The sequence below is a fragment of the Chionomys nivalis genome, chromosome 14, assembly GCF_950005125.1.
Source record: "Chionomys nivalis chromosome 14, mChiNiv1.1, whole genome shotgun sequence".
Classification (NCBI taxonomy): domain Eukaryota; kingdom Metazoa; phylum Chordata; class Mammalia; order Rodentia; family Cricetidae; genus Chionomys; species Chionomys nivalis.
Window position 1 is genome coordinate 9,576,175 of NC_080099.1, and position 21,721 is coordinate 9,597,895.

General features: G+C 48.1%; 1 protein-coding gene across 1 annotated transcript in view; it reads left to right on the forward strand.

The window, feature by feature from the left end:
* The window catches only part of Slc14a2 (solute carrier family 14 member 2), a 52,948-nt gene extending 35,840 nt beyond the window's left edge, over positions 1-17,108 (forward strand). Inside the window, exons 10-19 of the mRNA XM_057788801.1 lie at positions 2,049-2,174; positions 4,413-4,495; positions 5,126-5,285; positions 5,976-6,165; positions 6,344-6,472; positions 7,547-7,739; positions 10,215-10,362; positions 10,961-11,095; positions 13,267-13,316; positions 16,908-17,108. Coding sequence (XP_057644784.1) covers positions 2,049-2,174; positions 4,413-4,495; positions 5,126-5,285; positions 5,976-6,165; positions 6,344-6,472; positions 7,547-7,739; positions 10,215-10,362; positions 10,961-11,095; positions 13,267-13,316; positions 16,908-17,108 — 1,415 coding nt within the window. The remainder of the gene's footprint in view (positions 1-2,048; positions 2,175-4,412; positions 4,496-5,125; positions 5,286-5,975; positions 6,166-6,343; positions 6,473-7,546; positions 7,740-10,214; positions 10,363-10,960; positions 11,096-13,266; positions 13,317-16,907) is intronic.
* Positions 17,109-21,721: the final 4,613 nt, after the last annotated feature.

Below are 21,721 nucleotides of genomic sequence, written 5' to 3' on the forward strand. Positions count from 1 at the left end.
TAGGTACTTACCCAACGACTTCAAGTCACAAGCCACCAGCTACACCAGCCCTTGTTAATTTATTCACCAGCACCCTGAGCACTTATCATCTGTCTCCAGGATGTGTGCTAGATGGTGGCAGTGCTGGAGAAAATCAAGTATCTCACTAGCCAACAACTCTGCCTAAGGCACAGTTAGGTAAGAGTCTGTGCAGGCAGATGGAAAATGGAGACTGTTCACCAAGGAGAAGGAACCATCCTGCCTGGAGCAGAGGAGCTGGTGCCTTCAGCGGGAAGTGTCCTCCCTGAGGAAGTGTCTGGGGTGTGAGCAGCTATAATTCCTTCCAGAGTGTTTCCTGAGCGTTATCTGGTTTTGTTACAGCATAGGGAAGACGTGGTAGAGAAGGGTTGAGAAGGTTGGCCCTACAGGGGCTGTATATTTCTTTCTGGAAGAATTACATACTGCAATTAAGGAAAGTGTCAACGAGGTTACGAACGAGTTGCAAAATGCCAAGCATCCTAGCCAGTGTTTCTAGGCTTTCTCTCATACTGCACGGATGGTACATCTCATTTCTACAGCCGTGGACCCATGTTCTCGATATCCTTGAAGTTACTGTTATCTGCCCAGAGTGTTCTGAGAGTGTTTCCTAGGTGCCCAGAGTAATCTTTTGCTCTGAGTGTTCTCAAGCCTTTGGAAGTCGGTTGGTTCATTTTCAGGCTTCACCACTTTCCCACCTCTCTCTCTCAACTCTTGGCTGGCTCTGCTAAGGGCTGTGGACCCCAGGATGCTCCTTCAGTGTCACCGACATGAGAGAGGTCCTCCTTTTGCTTTGCTGTGATTGAGCCATCAGCTCCACAGTTTGACCCTGCCTCTGTGTCAGTGCAGAATCTGAGTTACTCAACACAAGAGCCCGGATCATCATGGGATCTGCCTGGTAGATGAGCCCGGTCTCACTAGGCATCTCTTAGCCACCCAACCCCCCAAAACCTCTATCAACAGCTACCTCCATTCCTCTGGCGAAGTGTTTAGCCTCAAAAGTTGGATATCTTAACAAAAACTTCCCTTTTCATATGGAGCCTTGGTTTATTAAACATATGCACCCTCTTTGTATATATGAAAAATACTACAGGTTGATGTGTGTTTTTGTTGTGAGCTATGATATCCAGGATCAGGGCCAAGCTAAGAGGAAAGCCCTTTTCTTATACCAAGCAAGCCTGTGCTGTACCCAAAGCCTCTGGTCCACAGACCTGGGGCGGGCCCAGGGAGCCTGCACTTCCTTAAGCAGCCCACGTGATTCAATCCCACCTGTTCCCAATCTACACCCTAGAGGTCTTATTCCTAATTCAAGAATATTCTCCCCATAATGTGATGATGAAGACGGTGGGGACAGTAAAGGATCTCTTGCAGCCAGGAATGTGTCCCAGACTTTCGGCCTCTCCTATGTGGGGACTTGCAAATTTTTAATATAACTCAAGTAGGAGGGCCTATTGAAATGCAGATTCTTGTTCTGGGGTTAAGGCTGGAATCAGGACTTTCCAACAGCTCTCGACTGATATGAGGGCTGCTGCAAGGACCAGACTGAGTAGCAAAATTCGCTATCAACGGTTCTCAGCCCAAGCTGCATACACGGCCATCTTTTACCTTTTTCACTGGTCTGGGGTGGGGAAGGCTCAGACGTTTTTTCGAGACTCCAGGTGATCTAATATGCGGCTAGTTTGGGAACTCCATCAGAAAGGTCCAAGTCATTTGCTGAAGCTTAGTGAGTGACTGTCCAGTCAGTCCAGGGTCTGCCTTACTCCCTCCAGTGTGGTTAAAAGGGCCGACTCCTGGTTCGTTCATCCCTTGACCAGATGTAACTTAAGTTTCTGTGGAGAAAGGAAGTGGACGTTGTAAAGGCAGGAGCAGGGCCATGGGGCGTTTTGCACAAACTCAAAAGCAGTTGCTCCTCCAGCATCAAGCTGCGTCCCTCACATCTCTCTGGCTTCTGTGTTCTTCTCGCCTCCACAGCTGGGCTCTCAGAGATGCAGACAAGGTGGCATACTGACTTGTCTCTTCTCGCCCCTGGCTAGGTGGCAGAGGAGAGCAGACCCCAGGAGCAGGCCAGTGGAAGGCAGAGGAGGGCTCCGAGACTGTGCTCCTGAGACGGAGGAGTGTGTTCCACATCGAGTGGTCATCCATCCGGAGGAGGAGCAAGGGTGTGTACATTGTCTCACACACAGACCCAGCTCCTTGTGTCAAAGTAGACAACCAGGCAGCCTCTACACAGTGACAGTACCCACCGCACAGTGACAGTACCCACCACACAGTGGCAGTACCCACCACATGGTGACAGTACCCACAGCACAGTGACAGTACTCACCACACGGTGACAGTACCCACCGCACAGTGACAGTACCCACCGCACAGTGACAGTACCCACCACACAGTGGCAGTACCCACCACATGGTGACAGTACCCACAGCACAGTGACAGTACTCACCACACGGTGACAGTACCCACCGCACAGTGACAGTACCCACCGCACAGTGACAGTACCCACCACACAGTGGCAGTACCCACCACACGGTGACAGTACCCACAGCACAGTGACAGTACTCACCACACGGTGACAGTACCCACCACACAGTGACAGTACCCACCGCACAGTGACAGTACCCACCGCACAGTGACGGTACCCACCGCACAGTGACGGTACCCACAGCACAGTGACAGTACCCACAGCACACAGTACCCACCACACGGTGACAGTACCCACCGCACAGTGACGGTACCCACAGCACAGTGACGGTACCCACCGCACAGTGACGGTACCCACAGCACAGTGACGGTACCCACCGCACAGTGACGGTACCCACAGCACAGTGACAGTACCCACCGCACAGTGACGGTACCCACAGCACAGTGACAGTACCCACCGCACAGTGACAGTACCCACCACACAGTGACAGTACCCACAGCACAGTGGCAGTACCCACAGCACACAGTACCCACCACACGGTGACAGTACCCAAAGTAGAAACACTTAGTCCTACTTTGGGTCGGACACTGCAAAGTAGAGAACTGGCCCCTTGGTTGGTGACCTTCATGTCTCGTGCCTCCCAGAAGCTTCCTCAGTGTCTGGCTGTCTTTCTGTACTTTCTCCAATCTCATCCATTCATACCTAATTCAGCCAAGTTAGAGCAAGCAGCCTAGAGTTGTTATGGGAAAATTTGCGCGTAGAGAGAGTTGTGCAGGTCTTTGAGAGGGGCCCTGTCCATGGGGGCCCAGGGTAGTGCAGCCCTGTGCAAAGAGGCCTGGGATGGGGAAGTCTCTGAGAAAAGCTGAAGCCTGGCAGGCTGCTCCAGACAGAAGCGGAGGTCAGAGCCTCAAGTTCAGGGGCATTTTCTGTTTCCTACCCCTTTTTCCAAAGCTTTTAAAATTAACTCATCTCCAACTACGTCATTCCAAACCACACTAGTGTTTGTAGCCGCTGCTTCTTCACAAGTGGGAACAGGGTACCTTAGGTACATCCCTTCCAGTGCTTAGATACCCTAAGGGGAACAGCGGACTGCAAACAGAAAGGCAGAGTCCAGCCTGCCGTTCTCACACTTGACCACAGGAGGGCACCAGAGTACCAAGTCCAAAGCTTCAAAGGGCCTGCTGTTTCCCAAGAGTACTTAACGGAAAAGGATCATCCTTAAAAACAAGCCAGCCTACCAATGACAGATGTTTAGAGTCACATTACAAGAGCTCTATAGAATTACTAAAACACAAGGACATCTCAAAACCTATTTAAAGTGACAGCATGGATGTCACGTGCCCTGATCCAACCTATTAAAATGCCAAAATTCAGACAAAAGCTTGTTAAAGCATTTTCCTTATTTTCTGAGTGTAATTAGTATTTATTTCCCAAGCGTGGTGTGAGGTTATTTACCAGAGGAACAGAAACGTATCAATCTTGGACCACAGAGCAAAAGTGTGGTCACCATTAGGTTAAAATCAATGTCATCGTCGCCAGGCTTGGCGGCAGTCACCTTTAATCCCTGCACTTGGGAGGCAGAAGTAGATCAATCTCTATGAGTTCAAGGCCAACTTGGTTTCCATAGCAAGTTCCAGGCCAGCCAGGACATGTAGTGAGACCTCATCTCAAAAACAAGAACAAATGCCATAATCAAAAGAGGGAGGTTGGGAGGGAGGGATTTTAAAATCCTCTGCACGCGGACAATCATTTCCAAGTTCAAACATGACAATACACACACCCCCAAAGAGAGGCCCTAAATGGGCCTGACCCTTAAAGGAAAAGAAGGACTCTTATCCATAGACTGCAGTTTTACGCTTCCTCTGTGGAATAGAAAACAACACATGGTATAACTCGAGTTTTTGCAGAAATTACTGTAAAAGTGTCAAAGTTCAGGTGTCTGAACTGATGACTCTCTCTTTCCTCCCACCTCCAGTGTTTGGAAAAGGTGAACACCAAGAGAGACAAACCAAAGAGCCGCTTCCCTACCCATACCGGAAGCCTGCAGTGGAGTTGCTCGTGAGTGTGGTGATCCCAGACCAGAGGCGGCAGCCTGCAGCCCACAGGAGGGTGGGGAGACGCCGTCCATCGGGGACGCTCGGATGGATACAGTGCATGGATAGAAATATCTCTCTTTCTCAGTTCACTTTGGGAGCTGCCGTACCTTCGGCTATGATTGATCTTCAGCTTGCATTTAGGAAATAAAATTGTGCCAGTGTGCTTTTTGTTTTTGTTTTTTTTAAGAGTCTTTTCATTTAAAATTTGAAACCTTGATTGCCAGGTGGGGATATAGTTTCTTTTAGGTAGAATGTAAGGCGTAGCTTTTAAGAAAATCAAGACAGGTGTGGCTGTATCTTCATCCTGCTGTTTGATGTTGATCCTTGCAATAAGAACTCCTGCATGCCTGAGTCCCCATCCAAAGGCAAGGGTGATGGTACCATCTCATTCTACATCCTTGAGGTTGAATATATCAAAAATAACAACGTGTCCAACAAAACAACCTAAAGAGACAGGGAGCTGGCTAAACAACAGTTTAACAAAATCTCAAATTCAGACCTTAGTTTGGTCCTCCGAGAGACTTCAGATGTCACCTGGTGTGGAAACCACAGCACTGTGGACAATTCTCACCTATTTCTGGTCCCTGGACAGGATATGGACACCATGGAGGAGAGCTCTGAGATAAAGGTGGAAGCCAACATGGCCAGGACTTCCTGGATTCAGAACTTTATGACTGCTGCAGGGAAGCGAGTTAGCAAATCCTTGAGCTACATCACTGGAGAGATGAAGGAATGCGGAGAGAGACTTAAAGGTACAGTCTGTGACATCAGCCCTTGACAACCCCCAAAGCCTTGCTTGCCCCATGGAAACACGCTGCGGGGATTCTCTGTGGGCCAGCTGGATATCTCTTTTGGGGGCCTCTCAGAGAAGCTCCTTCTACCATTAACACGGAGGGTCTCTTGGGACATAAACACCCATATTTGTAACTGTACTGTGAGGATGGATAGTTGTATGTGTTCTTTTGTTTGTCAGTAGCAAAGTTCTGCTGACCCAAATATACCACCTAATGTTTCAGACGAGACTGGGATTCTGAATCCAGCATCCTAGACAAACAGGTGCTGGATGGCTCAGGGGAACTGTGTCTACTGGGGCTGGGGATTCTCTCTAGAAATCTCCACATTGCTTGGCTCATGGGTTTCATACCCTCTCTGTGGCAATTTCTGGAAATTTTACACCACTCTCATGGGAAGCAGAATTAAGCTCAAGGTAGGTACCTGATTTCCCACCATGGGAAAAGCAACCTAGAGACGAGCAGAGACTGCACTGGCCTAGCAATGGCTGGCAAGTGCTCTGGGCATTCAAACGCATCCTGGTGTTCTTTGTTTAGCTTTGTCCCTGACTGATGACAATGTAGGCTGGGCCCCTGAAGACCTCCACTTCTGCTGCTACCTGAGGCCCAGCCCAGGCCTGAGTGTCCGCCAACTTTGCCCTATCATTTCAGACAAATCTCCGGTGTTCCAGTTTCTTGACTGGGTACTTCGAGGCCTGTCCCAGGTGATGTTTGTGAACAACCCTCTCAGTGGCCTCCTCATCGCCCTAGGCCTCTTCGTGCAGAATCCCTGGTGGGCCATCTCGGGCTGCGTGGGCATTATTACATCCACCTTGACCGCCCTCATCCTGAGCCAGGACAAGTACGTCCCAAAGGCCCAATGTTGACCAATAAAGACTAGACAGGTTATCTTTGCTTCTTGTTCCCTGCTCCCCAAAGTGTAGCTTGTTTGAGGATGGGTTGTCAGGCCCCAAGTTAGGAAGCTGTGATTCTAAAATCACAGGGGTCTCCACTCCATCTGCTCATCCTTGTGCCCCCAGGTCGGCCATCACAGCAGGACTCCATGGTTACAATGGGGTGCTTGTGGGACTCCTGATGGCCGTGTTCTCAGACAAGGGCAACTATTACTGGTGGCTGCTGCTCCCTGTCACCGTTATGTCCATGACTTGGTAAGTTTGCTTCTAAAGTCCCCCGTGAACACACACACGTGTGTGTGTGTGTGTGTGTGTGTGTGTGTGTGTGTGTGTGTGTGTTCACCTGTATGGTCACAGTGGAAGCCAGGGCTTGACTTCAATTGCTCTCAACGTCATTTCCTGAGAAAAGGTTTCTCACTGACCTTGGCCACTGCCGCGGTGGGGCTAGTTGGCCTGCCAGATCCAGAATTTTGCCTGTCTCCACCCTCAGAAGTGGGGTTATAGACACATGTTGCCATGCCCAGCATTTTACATGGGTGCTGGGAATCCAAACTCAAGTTTGCCTCGCACTTTGCCGGCTGAGTCATCTCCCCATCCCAATCAGTATCTTCTTAAACCAAACCTCAGAGCACCTTTTTTACTTCCGTTTTCAAGCATTTGTCATTTGGCTTGAATGCCAGAAGCACCCACAGGAGGCAGTTCCTAATGACCTGAGAGCATCACCATCACGCCAGACCATCTGTGTACAGGGCCTCCTCAGCTACCGCCCTTTGTCTGAGCTCTCAAAGGGCCTCTGGTCCTGCCCTGGCTGAGTACAAAGCAAGAAACTGTTGGCCACATAAGCTAAGAGCTGCAGGGCCCTCCCCGGGTCTGAAATCTCATCCCTCCTGTTCCCACGAGATTTTCTCCTTCCTTTAGACTACTGACCAGATTGAGATGCTCTTTCAGGGTGGACTGAAGGCCACCCATGAGGCAGAGACCTCCAAGTACCAGACTTCTCCTTCATCTCCAGAAAATGGAGGGTACTCTGTCCACAAAGGCAGAATTCTTGGCCACTCAAACTATATCAATGACTATAATTCACACCCAGTCTTCTCCAGACCCTCCCTCACTCCTCCTGCCAAAACCCTGAGGCTCTCCTAAGGCCATCCTTCTGAGGCTGAGTTTGAACCTTCCCCGGCCTCTGTGTCCCACTCAAGAAAGAATCTCAAGCAAAGGCAGCCAGGAAGCTACTTATCTCTGGGAGAACCAGGGTTCTCTGCCGCCGTGTGGTCTAGTGCCAAAGCAGGCGAGAGCTGATTGATAGGTTTCCCATGTCTCTTCCACCAGCCCCATCCTGTCCAGTGCCCTGAGCACCATCTTCAGCAAGTGGGACCTCCCAGTCTTCACACTGCCCTTCAACATCGCAGTGACCCTGTACCTGGCAGCCACAGGCCACTACAACCTCTTCTTCCCCACGACACTGTTACAGCCTGCAGCCGCCACACCCAACATCACCTGGTCAAGCATCCAAGTGCCTTTGGTAGGTGTCATGAAAGAAGAAAGGATGGTGTTTGTACAAATTCATGTGCTCACTTTGCACATCAGAAACACAAGAAAAAAATAGCTGTTCACAAGTATACAGTACGAGGCATTCTACGTATGTAACCTGTGAGATCCCATCCTTGTCTCCTCGGGGCTAAAAGTTCTGTTTCTGGCCCCCACCCTATGATAACACAAAGGAAGAAACCAAAGCCAAATTAAAAGACCCACCCAAGGTTCCACAGTGGATTAACGGAGAGCCAAGTCCAGGCTAGAACTCTGACCCCCTGATACGTGGTCTGGGATCTTGGCTTCTTTCCTTCATTTGGAAGCCTTTTTGGTCCTTAAGCCCCATTTAAACATACTAATACTGTGTATTTTTTTTCATTCATGGCCCGGAACCATTAAAGTATACACACCACACCGCTACCCACCAGCTTCAGAAGTCGTGGTAGCCTATTCTGTTCTCTCCGTGAGCCTTGTTCGTGTTTTAAAACACCAGTTTAACCTCCATTAAGAAACAGAGGTAGAAGAGGTTTTCATCTTTTTAAAGTATTTTATGTATGACACTGACCTCTGGAAGCCTGCCAAGATAGTGAATAAGAAGCAATATTAAAAATATTAAACAAGATGGGGAAGTGTGGCCATTAGGCTTCTTAACTAACTAGGCACTTTTTTTTTTTCTAAGACCTCCTACTTTCCATCACACTAAAGGACTTTCTGTCCCAATCTATAGCTCAACCTGGAGCTTCATTATTGGCGACCCGCCGCCCCAAAGTCATTGGGCTTGTTAAACAAAGTTTCAGAAATAATGACGCCCAGTGCCTCTCAGCATTCCATGGTGTCGTTGGCATAACGTGCAAACACACTGAGAGGCGTCATTATTCAGAAAAGACTTTATTCAGTCAGCCTCATCCTTGGCCATGGCCAGGCGGAGGAGGGACATTCATGGGCGAGCCGTGAGAGGAGGGGCTGATTTGGTGAAAACTCTCGGGAGTTTTCCTGCTCATGGGATTTACCCAGTCCCTATCTTTTGGAGGCAAAATTGTTCTGCTCGATGTGCTATGCAAAGATAATGTTAGAAATCACAAGATAAAGCTCATTATATTCTCAGTTAAAAATAGTTCAGACTTTTCTAGAAAAAAATATTTTTAATTATCTTATACAAATGGTTAGACCACTGCCCAAAGATTCAGGAAAAAAATCAATTTTGGGCAGTCATTCTTGAAGAATAGATTTCTGGACTATGATCGGGATTCATGTGTTGGGTCCTCTCCTAATTAAAACGTGTACTTTGCAATTCAAGGAAATGAGCAATAAATGTCAGAAAGAAGGTCTAGAGATTGCAACGGTGCTGGGTGATCACCGAGGAGATGCCCAGAGGGCACAACTGGGGTGTGTGGGAATAAACAGCCATGTGTTGTTGTCTGTGCATACTCTCATGCCTGTCCCCTCGTCCTGGCAGGCCAAGGCTGAGCCCTGTTCTGTTCTCTGCCCCGGCGGGGTGGGAGATTGGGCTAACCCTCCGAGGTTACAGGGTGGGAGATTGGGCTAACCCTCCGAGGTTACAGGGTGGGAGATTGGGCTAGCCCTCCGAGGTTACGGGGTGGGAGATTGGGCTAGCCCTCCGAGGTTACGGGGTGGGAGATTGGGCTAACCCTCCGAGGTTACGGGGTGGGAGATTGGGCTAGCCCTCCGAGGTTACGGGGTGGGAGATTGGGCTAGCCCTCCGAGGTTACGGGGTGGGAGATTGGGCTAACCCTCCGAGGTTACGGGGTGGGAGATTGGGCTAGCCCTCCGAGGTTAGCCCACCTGGCCTGGCCTCCCATCTGTGTAGCAGTTCTTCCCCTCACTGTCATCCTACCCAGGACCTTGGGGTACTTGCAGGAAGACCTGAGGCAGTTCCCAGACTCTACTGCCCCTGCAAAGCCTTTCCGTAGATCCCAGACTCCAGCTCCTCGGCCACACAGGACTATCGCCACAGCCAGACATGAGCATCTTGGAAGCACAGAGGACCATTTTCCTCCTGACAGGCTTCTATCATTTTGTTTTTAAAAATATGAGAGTTGTTTTATCAGATATATATTACATTTCTAATAAATAGTAAATGCCCTTCTGAAAATTCTTCAGTTTCACTTTACAAGAGAATAAATCCCCCACATTGATGTCTCTGAATGAAAGAAACTCAACATCCTAACTACTTAATGCCCCGAGAACTCAAAATTGAGAGGATAAAGAGGATAAAGCCCTTGCTCCCTTCAGCATTAACCTACGTGAGCAGGAATGTCTTCCGTGAGTCCTGTCGTAAAACGTTAGTGTACACTCAAGGGGCTGAGGCAGGAGGATCGAAACTCCAAGGCCAGCTCGAGAAACACAGTAAGACCCTGTCCGAAAAGCATTCGCGTGGGACTTTGGTGTGGAGGTGTGAGCTGTCTGTCTACTTCCATAACCAATGCGTGACCCTGTCGTTGTACAGCTCCTGAGAGCCATCCCGGTTGGAATCGGCCAAGTGTATGGCTGTGACAATCCCTGGACCGGAGGAATCTTCCTCATAGCTCTGTTCATAGCTTCACCTCTCATCTGCTTGCATGCAGCCATCGGATCCACCATCGGGATGCTCGCAGGTCTGTCACTGCTTTGGATGCCATCCTCCTTATGAGCTGTAGGGGGCAGTGCTGGGGCCGGCTTCAGAGTCATCATCCTGCTGATTCTGGAAGCCTCCTCTTCCCCTTGCTCCTGTCTCCCTCATTTTGGTGCTAGTGCCCTCATGTTCTTATAAGCAAAAGCTATCCACAAAAAAAAGACTTGGTCATCAGCATAACCTCAGCACAAATTTAAAATCTGGGAGAGATTTTTCCAAGAATATTTGAGTGATATCCAATGACAAAAATTGGGACCCTGTTTACAACTAAGATTTATATGCGTGTGGCAAAGGATGTACTCGGTGCTGTTTAAATCAGAACTCAGAGTCCTTACTCCAAGGATCTCTTCAGCTCGTAACAGCTTAGCCACTACTGTTCTTGTGGTCCTGCCCACTTATTTCCTTTACGTGTATTTTCACTGAAAGGCTGAAATTCCTCTCTGTGAATACCTGCCTATGATACCGGTAGCTGATTCTGGCTTGAAGATTGGGTTAGGTGTGAGTACACCTGACAGGCGTGTCTCAGGAGGGGCGGTGAGCGCCCCACGACCTCACTCAGTTCCGATGCTCTCCTTCCTCAGCACTCAGCATCGCCACACCATTTGATTCCATCTACTTTGGCCTGTGCGGCTTCAACAGCACTCTGGCCTGCATCGCCATCGGAGGCATGTTCTACGTCATTACCTGGCAGACCCACCTGCTCGCCATTGCCTGTGGTAGGTACCACTCCCAGAATACCCTCCCAAGCACAGGGAAGGCCCGTGTGGACCCCTGCAAAAGAAAACCACTCGTGCCAGCTCTGCCACTCCCAGAAGACGATAGGGCAATTGTTCGCTTTACAAAAGCTGTTGGTTGGCACTGTGTTCTGCGTCTTCAATTGCGTTCACTGTGTACATGATGTTTGGCCCTCAGAGGCAGGTGTTCTTAGGTGATAGTTTTTCATTGATGCTCAGGGCTGTCTCCCGGGGTTGCGGCTCTCCTGCCTGGTGATGGAGCTGGGAGAGCAGCTCCCTAATGTTAACCGTTCCATGCAGAACTGGGCAACGCACACCATACACAGTGACCAGAGCCACTGACCGTGCACCATTCAGATGACCGTGCACCTCTTGCCTATTTCTTCAGCATCACAGGAAGTTAGGATGTCCGTCATAACTCACTGGATTTATATATTCTCGACTTTGGGCATCTTTCATGTTCTATGAATGAAAAAAAAAAAACCCTTTGACCAAAATATTTAAAGTGGAGTTTCTATTTCAGTACAGCCATGGATGCTGAAATGTTAACAAATAAGGTTTTAAAAAATAAGTTTACAATAAAAAAAAATTAATAATATGCTTTATGGGATAGAGAAGTTTTCTGAATCATATATAGTCATATATTTGTTGATTTCAGATAGTTTGGAAATGTATTTCTAATCATTTTATGACCACCACTGTTCTACAGTTCTGGGACCACACATGAGCACTCGAGAAGCTTTGGGGAGGTCTTCTTGATACAACAGACCCAGTTAGGTTAATAAATAAGATAGCAGTGAGGCCAAGGGAGCACAGGAATTCATCCTTTGACTGTCTTCCCCACTGGGCCAGTCGGGTAGGTCTGGCTTCAGGAAAGGCCACTCTCTGAACCCCTGCTCTTAGCAGACCAAGCCTAGAGCCGCCCTGTGGATCTTACATCCCCCCAAATTCTGGAGTGTCTGTGGTACTTGGGTTGGCCCCTCTCCTCTCATCTTTCTTTAATATTTATTTATTTATATACAATATTCTGTCTGTGTGTATACCTGCAGGCCAGAAGAGGGCAGCAGACTCCATTACAAATGGTTGTGAGCCACCATGTGGTTGCTGGGAATTGAACTCAGGACCTTTGGAAGAGCAGGCAGTGCTCTTAACCTCTGAGCCATCTCTCCAGCCCCTCTTCTCATCTTTCTAACCGCATAATATCCTGAGGAGCTGCAGTTCTGTGTGTTAAGAGTGCACCCTAGGGATCAGCTGGTCAGGGCTCTGCCCAGTCAGACGCAGTCCCCAGAAGTCACCTCACACCTTGATGTCTGACACAAGCAGTTGTAGGACTGTGGTCAAAAGGAAATCAGGTGAATGACTGATGCAAGAACGGTATTAACATCTAGGAAGAGCCTGGAAGGTTCAGGTCTGCTTATCTGTAGTCAAGGGAAGGATGTTGGGGGCTCCAAGTCCTCTAAGAGGATTTATCATTTGGTGGTGGTACGTGTAATCAAGACAATAATACTTCTTACTTATAAGGAATGATGAAGGATATGGTTGGTGAGTAACACTATGACTAATATTTTAGGGACAATTGGAACACCCTCTTTGGAAAATAGGCCCAAAAGCCAAGCCCAATTTTGTTGGCCCACTTTAATGCCTTCCATCTTCTTTCAGTGCTTGGTTCTTCCCAGCATGCAACTTGTTCATGGCCTTCTCCACCCAGACTAAAACACAAGGTGGTAGGAGGTTTGGTCTCCCCCAAACTTACAGGATGCTGTTTCTCCCTAGAAACTCATGTTGTGCTAATAGCTCCTGATGGAATAGTCCAACAGGGAGTTCTGAGACTCGCTTGCTTTTGCTTTATTGTACAACTTTCATTTATGGTTTATGCTATTAAATGTTCCTTTACTGGAAGGCGTGATGGCGAGACCCAAGGGAACTGTCACAGCTGAATGCTGGCCCTTCTAATGAAGTGCATCTGCTCTCTTAGCTGCGCTGACATTTCCATGGAATTTCATGCTTTCAAAGCTGCAAGACAGAGGAAGTGCGACTCAGTGTGTGCAAGAGATAGCATTTGAGACATAGCATCAACCAAGAGGGCGCGAGTGCACTAGGCTGAGCTGCCGTTAGACCTTTACTGAGCTGTTCACCTTGGTTCTTTCTTCCAGCGCTGTTCTCAGCCTATCTTGGTGCCGCCCTGGCTAACGTGCTGTCCGTGGTAAGTTGTGTGGGCTATAAGCCACATGCCCCACTTTCCAAACACTCCATCAAATCCCTCTGCCCATTGGCTCACATCCTGACACCCGCCTTAATACTCACAGGAAGGAACTAGGTCTCAAAAACTTATTATGTCAACTTTGGGTGGACCAAACCCATCACCGGCGGCCAATGGTGCACTTTAGAGAGAAATCTTTCAAGTATAACTCCGTTCTAGTCTACCATCCTATAGAACTGATTTTTAAATCTTTATCATTTAACTTGCGTTTGCATGTAAATTATCTGCCCACCTGGAATGTGGACAGTGTACAGCTTTATCCCATAGCAGATAGTATATTCACTGAGAGGGGTATTGGCATGGTTTCAGGGAATGGAGAGAGTTGTGATCTCCTCATCCAAAGAGACTTCAGCTCCGGAGTTTATGGGCACACATTGTCCCAGATCCTCTTCTTTGCCTTGGGCCCAGTTTAGGGTGGCGTGCAAAGCAGGGGCTGCCACTTCGCTGAAACAGGCCCCCAACAGAGTGCCCAGGGCTTACTGAACAAATGGCTGCACCCAACCCCACCTAAGCTAAGAGCACAAGGGAAACTGCTCATGGGTAAGGGATGCTCTATGTGGGGTCACAGTCTATATACCAAGAAGTCATTCTTGAGAAGTGAATTTAAAACAATCAAATTAATAGTAAAAATCAGGAAAAGGAAATGTGTTCAATGTGGTCATGATGGAGAGAGGGGAAAAAGATTCAGTGGCACTCCCGCAGGTCCATCTTTCGGGGGTCCTGAGGTGAGATGGGAGTCTCCATAGAGGTCAAGGGGTACATAGATCCACGTAGTCCCAGGCAAAGTGCGCTCCTCCCAACTATTGGCCCGTCACTGTGTGGACGCTGGCCCCCTTCTGGAAGGTGGCCCAACAAGTTGTGAATCTCTTTCCTGACGACAAGGCACCACCCCCATCCCCAGGCCTGGCGTCTTTTTCAGCATGAGATTCTTAGGGAAATTTCCATTTCTTGAGGTCCTTTTTTATTTAAATATCCCAGCAGAATGGGAGGTGTAAGTGTCTCTTTAGAATATATTCAGTTCTGCCAAGCCTGTTATACAAGCAGGAAAAGCCATAGATCCAACATCTGCAGATGGAATAGATAGAGAAGGTGGCACTTAGCATAGGGCACTGTTTTCTGAGCAGCCAAGTTGGCCTTTTCTGACACTGTTCTGTCTCTCCCAGCAGACTGAGTCCCCTCTGCTTCTCATCACATGCTGGGTATACCCTCACTACAATACTTTTATTTATTCTTTTTTTAGATTGATTTTATTGAGCTCTACATTTTTATCTGCTCCTCTCCCTACCTCTCCCCTCCCCTTCAACCCTCTCCCATGGTCCCCATGCTCCCAATTTACTCAGGAGATCTTGCCTTTTTCTACTTTCCATGTAGATTAGATCCATGTCTGTCTCTCTTAGGGTCCTCATTGTCATCTAGGTTCTCTGGGGTTGTGATTTGAAGGCTGGTTTGGTTTTTGAACCACTTATGAGTAAGTACATATGATAATTGTCTTTCTGGGTCTGGGTTATCTCCCTCAATATGATGTTTTCCGGATCCATCCATTTGCCTGTTCACTACAACACTTGACACACATCCATCCGTTTGCCTGTTCACTACAACACTTGACACAGCATCTGTAACAACTTCAGTCCCCATCAGTCCACTTCCAGCTTAGCCCAGGGACTGCACGAGAGGGCCCTTCCACAGCCATATTTTAATCCTGGAGTTTTATGACAGAGGAGAAAGTGAAAGAAAGAGATAATGAGGGGATGGAGCCTGAAGGAGTGAGCACACACAGCAGGGAATAATAGAACTAAGCAGAGAGGACCTCAGAAACACCAGGTGGAGGCAAGAAGCTGGATTATGACCTCTCGGGGCCTCATCCATCCTAGGCTTTTGTCATCAGTTCTGGCACCAACAACTTACCTGATCCGTCATTCAATAAATATGCCAAGTGCCTATCTCGGGCAAGGCACTAGAAGAGACGCAGGAAGCTTTTGTTCCCAGATCTAGGTATACACAGTGCTAAGTGGTCTTCCTCCAGGTGCTGAGAGCCTGTAGGTTAGGCCATTCCATGTAGACATTTCTCCAAATAAAACTACTTGTGAGGGTGATGATTGTCAAGGATTTAAAAAAAAAAAAAAAAAAAACCTACAACTTACTTAGGAGAAGTTTCCAACTTCTTTGAGGATCACAATATGAAAGCATTGAACTTCATTTATAAAACTTCATTCAATAACTCCTTGGAAAGGCCCGAGAAGCTGTTATTCTTTGTCTTTCTAACCAGAATATGTGTATGTAAGTCCTGGCCTTCAACAGTGCTGTTATCCGCTTGATAATGATGGCTGGGCCCTGAGGACCATTTACGGGGTACTTGGCATGCACTAAGCAACAACCAAGTCTCTGAGTAGGCGGCAGTACACTGTTGAGAGAAAAGGTCTCAGAAAGATGCAAAATCCATAACGAGGTAATCAGAACTGAGGTTTGTCTACCATGGGGCTTCTACGGATGCTTCCCAAAACACTTTATTGCGTCTTATTGGAGCTTTGGGAAGACTTGTTGAGTGGAATCCGTCACTCATGAATATGTATCCCTTCCAGCCTCCATCTGGTATTATTCCGGCACTTCCACGTCTTGCTAACAGTGTGGTCTTTGGGCTTCCACACGACCAGCAGCGTGATGCCCTGGCACCAGCTGAGCCCTCTACTGGTTATAGTAAAATGCTGGGAGGCTGGAAGGATGGTTTGATCTGCCTCATAATTGGATCTGTAGGCTCTTTGTAAACCATTCACTTGGCTGTCTCAGTGGAAGAATGGGGAAAAGTGTAAAAATGGTATCTCCAGGAATAAAGGCCAGGTCAATGTGGTGAGAACGAACAGGACGGTAGGTGAACCCTTGAGGAGAGAGGTGGCTGGCCATCGCCTCCAGCCCCAGGGACAGACCCAGCACTCCTCGGCTTCTCCCCCTGTATGCTCATTTCCTAGGTCTCTCTACAAAGGACTTCTGTTCACACAGCTTCTAAATCCCCAGCTACCACCTCTTGGCTCCTCTCCAGTCCTTTCAGGTCCAGAGAACTATTGACACTGTCTCTGTTCCTTTCAATTCGCATTCTCAGAAGAGGATTCTATAGGCTCATGCCATGTGCCTATTTTGAACCCGGGTGCCGCCTATCTCTAGGCCAATTAACCACAACTAGGTCTTTAGCTACGAAATGGACGCCAAACGCATCCCTTCAAAGGAGGCTGGTAGAGGAAGGCATACAGTGGCCATAGTTCCTGGAGCTGTAAGCATAGACTCACCAGGTTCCCCAAGACAAAACAAGTCTTGTATGTAAAAACCACATTTGACACCTTTAGAGTTCCAACGACTGTATTTCAGAAGGTGTGTGCTTAACCTGTCACAGAATAAACTAACGGCCTGGTTTTCTACATATTGGCTATCAGTTAAGAAACACCCTCACTGATTGATCAGCCCTTCCTCTGCCTGATAAAGACTATTTAAACAAACATTCACATCTGATGTAACAGAAATTTCTCTTATCTCCTCCCCCTCCAGTTTGGATTACCACCCTGCACCTGGCCCTTCTGCCTCTCTGCGCTCACCTTTCTTCTCTTGACAACCAACAACCCTGCCATCTTCAAGCTCCCACTCAGCAAAGTCACCTACCCCGAGGCCAACCGCATCTACTTCCTGTCCCAGGAGAAAAACAGAAGGGCTTCGACGATAACCAAGTACCAGGCCTACGACGTCTCCTAAGCTGCCCTTTCGAAAGCATGTCAATTAATGCAGCCTCCAGCACACAGTCTGCACCCTCCCTTCTATCTGATGTGCACGTGGTCACCAGCTGGGACACTGCCCACCCCCCACATGCTCACTAAGATCCACAGTACTCATCAAAGCCTTGTTAGTTTAGACAAACACCCACCGATGATTCTTTGGGAACTCTCTTTGTGGGGAACTTACAATCACCCCCTTCAGTTACTTAGTGGAGCAAAGAATGAAGCCAGGAAATGTTTATTAGCTTGCAAGGCAAGAGGGCCTGGTCCCTACCTGCTCTGCCTCAACCAGTCCTTGTCCAATCTCAGTCTGTTTTCTCATTGCCAGAGATTTCTTTATGACAAGGAAGGACACCAAAGTCCTTCTACCTGCAAAATGTTTATTCTTTTCCATTTCCTGTGAACTAATCAACTAATTATGAGCAGCAAGGAATTGTCCCGAGCTGAGCTACTTATGGGAGGGCTCCCAGAGGAGAGAGGATAGTGTTCTTGTCATGGAAGTTTGGTCTTGATCATGAGAGATGCCCTCCAAACGTGGGGCTAGCAACTTGAATTCATTGAAAATGCCAGTGTGCCCTCTTTGCACCAAAGAAATATTTCCAGAAGCATCAGAAGGTAAAAACTGATTTTTCCAACATCCAAATCATTGTATAAACAAATGTCTTTATTTGCACAATATTCAAAATCATATTCTCATTAAACTTGAAATTTGCAAGTTGGTATCTGGGTTTTCTTAAACTGGGACTTACCGACATGCTCTAAGAGTGCCCTAAGTGTGTGTGTGGGGGGGGGGGTTCACACTCAATCATGTGTCTGGAAAGAGGAAATGGGGGGGGGGGACGGTCAGAAGAGAAGTCAATTTTCCTGTGGAGAGGTTTGCAGAGACGGCCGTGCACTTTGCTCCCTGCGGTGCTGGTACAGATGAACAGCCCCATCCATGTCAGCATACAGTCAGTCCTTCAGCCTTATGTACCAAGATTGGTAGCCCAGCCCTTCCTGCGTGGCCAGTCCCATGTAACCGAATGTGGCCCTACTGTGCTCCCAAGTTACCGTCATCCTTCACAGGAAGCCACTTGGCCCAGCCTTCCAGCCTTCTCCAGAGGAGCTGAACCTCTCCCAACAGCAGAGAGACCTCCACACACACATTTCCAGTTCAGCATGATGAGGCGCTGAGATCACAAGGGGCCGGGGCTGGGGAGATGGCTCAGCCAGTAAGCACCTGATGCACAAACACGAGGGTCTGGGTTTGGATTCCCGTTTAAAAAGCTAGGTGTGCTGGCATGCACCTGCAACCCTAGCTCTGGGGAGGCAGAGACGGGCAGATTCCTAGAGCTGGAGGTCCAGCTAACCTTGCCAAATTGGTGAACACCAGAATCACCATACAATGATAAAGAAAGACACCCAACTTCAACCCCTGGCCTCCCCATGCACCCACCCACACACATGTAAGTATGCATGCATACATGGGGTGACAATGAGAAAACAGACTTATAAATGCCGGATAAAGGGAGCATTGCCCTTTACCAACATCCATTTTTTAAAAAGAGCTCGTTTCTACATTTATAATTTCATTTTGCTGTATGCCAGAGATCCCAGCCATCGTTTAGATCCACCAACTCAAGAGTTCAGAGATGTATATTTCCCTTCCAGACCCTGTCCAGCCTTTTATGACTTTTCCAGGAAAGTAGAACGCTTCTCCGAGCAGAAAAGTTCTGCACAGAGGAAAAGGAAGTGACTCACACTCCGGAGCTACCTCTGAGCTTGTGATCACACCTCGAGGCCAAGGAGGTCCCAGGCTGTATTTTAAAGACTGTGGAGTTATGGTTCTCTAAGGATCAAGCGTTCAGGAATTTCACCCAAAGGCTGTTTATGCTCGAAGCTCACTCAGCTGCCCCTCAACCGCCACGTGATGACGTCTAAGCATTAAAGAAGGGGTCCCTGTGTGTTTCCACCAAAGCCTTATAATCTGATTCTAATGAGCGTAGGAACCCCTCCATGTGTATGACATTCTGATTACCAATCACTAATAAAATCCTTCAGCTGCTCTGAGTATTCCAATAGCCTCACCTATAAAGCAAGCTGAGCTGGCCCAGAATTCCAAGCAAGGAGGAAACAGATGGGGCAAAAGAACTCCTGTGAAAATATACGAGGTCTGTGGGATCCCAAAGTGGGCTGTCAAGTCTCGCACTTCAACGCACGAGCCATAGAGAGCTGGAGCCGGCTTCGCCAGCTCCAGGGAGACAGCAGTCTATGTGAGCAGGTCTTTTCCAAGCCATTCAACAGCATCATCCTGAGCACGCGGAAGCAGTCCTGGTTTTAAGTTCAAAACACTTGAGTTTTATTGAAAATAATGAAATACAGAAAAACCAAATTCTCATTTTTAAAGCAAAATTGACACCACCTTCCAGAATGTTTTCAGTATTGTCTGGTAAAAGTTTTATAAAAAAAAAAAAGAAAGAAAGAAAAGAAAAAGAAAAACAAAAATGGCAAAACTCAACAAATCTGAGCATACACACAAAGCAACACCATTTGTAAGCACGAGAACAAACAAACAGCATTATTGTGATACGGGAGAGGAAGCATGGTAAAGTATACAAATAAAAAATATGCACACTTTTGTTCTTTCATGAGACAGTCCTTGCATGAACAGTGGGGTTGATTTGCCCAAGGCTAAGCCACATGATTAACTCGAGTCTCTTAGGAAACAGTTACTTGGGGCGGACGCTGCTCTTTTCGCTGTTGTCTCTGTTTCCTTTAAACCTGCCTGTTGGTGCCATGTCCTAGCCCTGAGCCAGTGCTGATCATTGACTGACACATGTCTCCACTGCCTTGCCTTTGACAGCATCCATTTATCTGTCCTGGAGCGGATTTGAACTCTGTGCTGCACACAACAAACACTTATGTGCACACACAAGTCTTTCCAGCAACCAAGCCTATGAGTCTCACTTCCAGAGCTCACTGCCCTGATCCTCCTTCCAACACTTACATATGGTGTTCAGGCAACAACCTACAGAACGGTCCGTACCAGCTAACCCCAAGCTTGTGGTCAATTCATGAGCAATAACTGTGAGCCCCTGTGCAGCCTTCCACAACCATCCTTTCCCTTCAGAGCCACAAAACAGGGTGTGACTCAGTGGTTGAGCACTGCTTCCCTCACGGTCCCCCATACCTCAGCCTCCTAAATCTCAGGAGAGACAGGTAGGTGGTATATCGGGGCAGTTGGAGTTCAGCGTGTGCTGGAATTGTTTGGAACTGTGTAATTAACAGAGATGACCCAGCAGCCTGCAAGGATTTGATCTGGTGGTAGAGGTGTGGGAATTGGCCGCTCTGTTAATTCCCAGGTAAGGGATGCTGTGGATCTGGAGCCACGCTTTGAGAAGCTCTCACATAGATTTACAAGTGAGACACTGCCTCCAATAAATCCTTTCCCTTTCTGTGCACACTGCGAATCACTCCTGGAGACTGTTAAGAATTCAGTCCCTATCATCATGAGGCATAGTGAGGAACAGAAACACTAGGTACCAACAGGCAGGAGGAAGTAAGAAACTTCCAAAATAAAGTCTCTTTCTCAGTAATAGTTGGGGGCTAGCTCTACACTCTAACGGAAACCAAAGAAAGATGAAACCACTAACCAGAAACATCCGGCTCAAGAAGTCAAACAGAAGCAAAGTTTTGCATTGGCCCCAGAAGTCACTGAGTGTGCCCATTGACCCTAATGGAAAAGTACAGGAGTGCAGGAGTCAGCAGCCCCTCCAGCCACACTGCAGGGGCGCAGTGGAAGTCAGAAGAGGGCATGGCAGCCACTGAGACACAGCAGGTGCACCTGTGAGCAGGTAGGAAGGGAAGGTTGTCCCAAAGGTGTGGCTAGAAGATGGGAGAGCTGTGGGGTGGTGACAGCAGCCACTGTAGCAAAAGGAGCTTGCCCCATGAACACAGGCATGCAGGAAGTCCCAAGTGACATAGTTTGAGATAAGAAGCCAAGGAGATGGAGAAAAGCAGGGCACAGGAGACAGGAGGAAGAACTAGAGGTCTTGCCTCTGGGTGTGTGGTACCAGAACAGGAAGGGGGGTGTCATTAGGATGGGAAAGTGAGGGTGTTCCAGTCTCCTGAGAGAGGCCTGGTTCACTGAGGTGCAGCCGAGGATGACAAGGATGAAGGTGGATCTCAATCCTTTCCCTGGCACTTCTTGGGGGGTCTGACCAAACTACGAGGCGCAATGCTGCAGGACAGTCTGCCGTTCTTTGACCGGGCTGAGCAGTGCAGAAAGGAGTGTCAGGAGACAAAGATGCAGGCAGCTCTCGTGGGGACCACGTAAAAACCCTGGCATTCAGGTCCCAGCCTGGCCCCATCAGGATCTCTAGGGTGTGTCCTGGCGTGAATGGTTTTCAAAACTCCCAGAATAGGCCCATGGGCAATCAAGGTTGCCGCACACTCTTAGAAGGTGAGGACAAACCTCCGTGTTATCAGCATTGGGAGGGAATCTTCCAGAAAAAGGATCCCAGGCAACATGATTTTTTTTAATTGAAAATAATTTTTTCAGACAATATATTCTGATCACAGTTTTCTTTCCCTCATCTCCTCCCAGACTCTCCC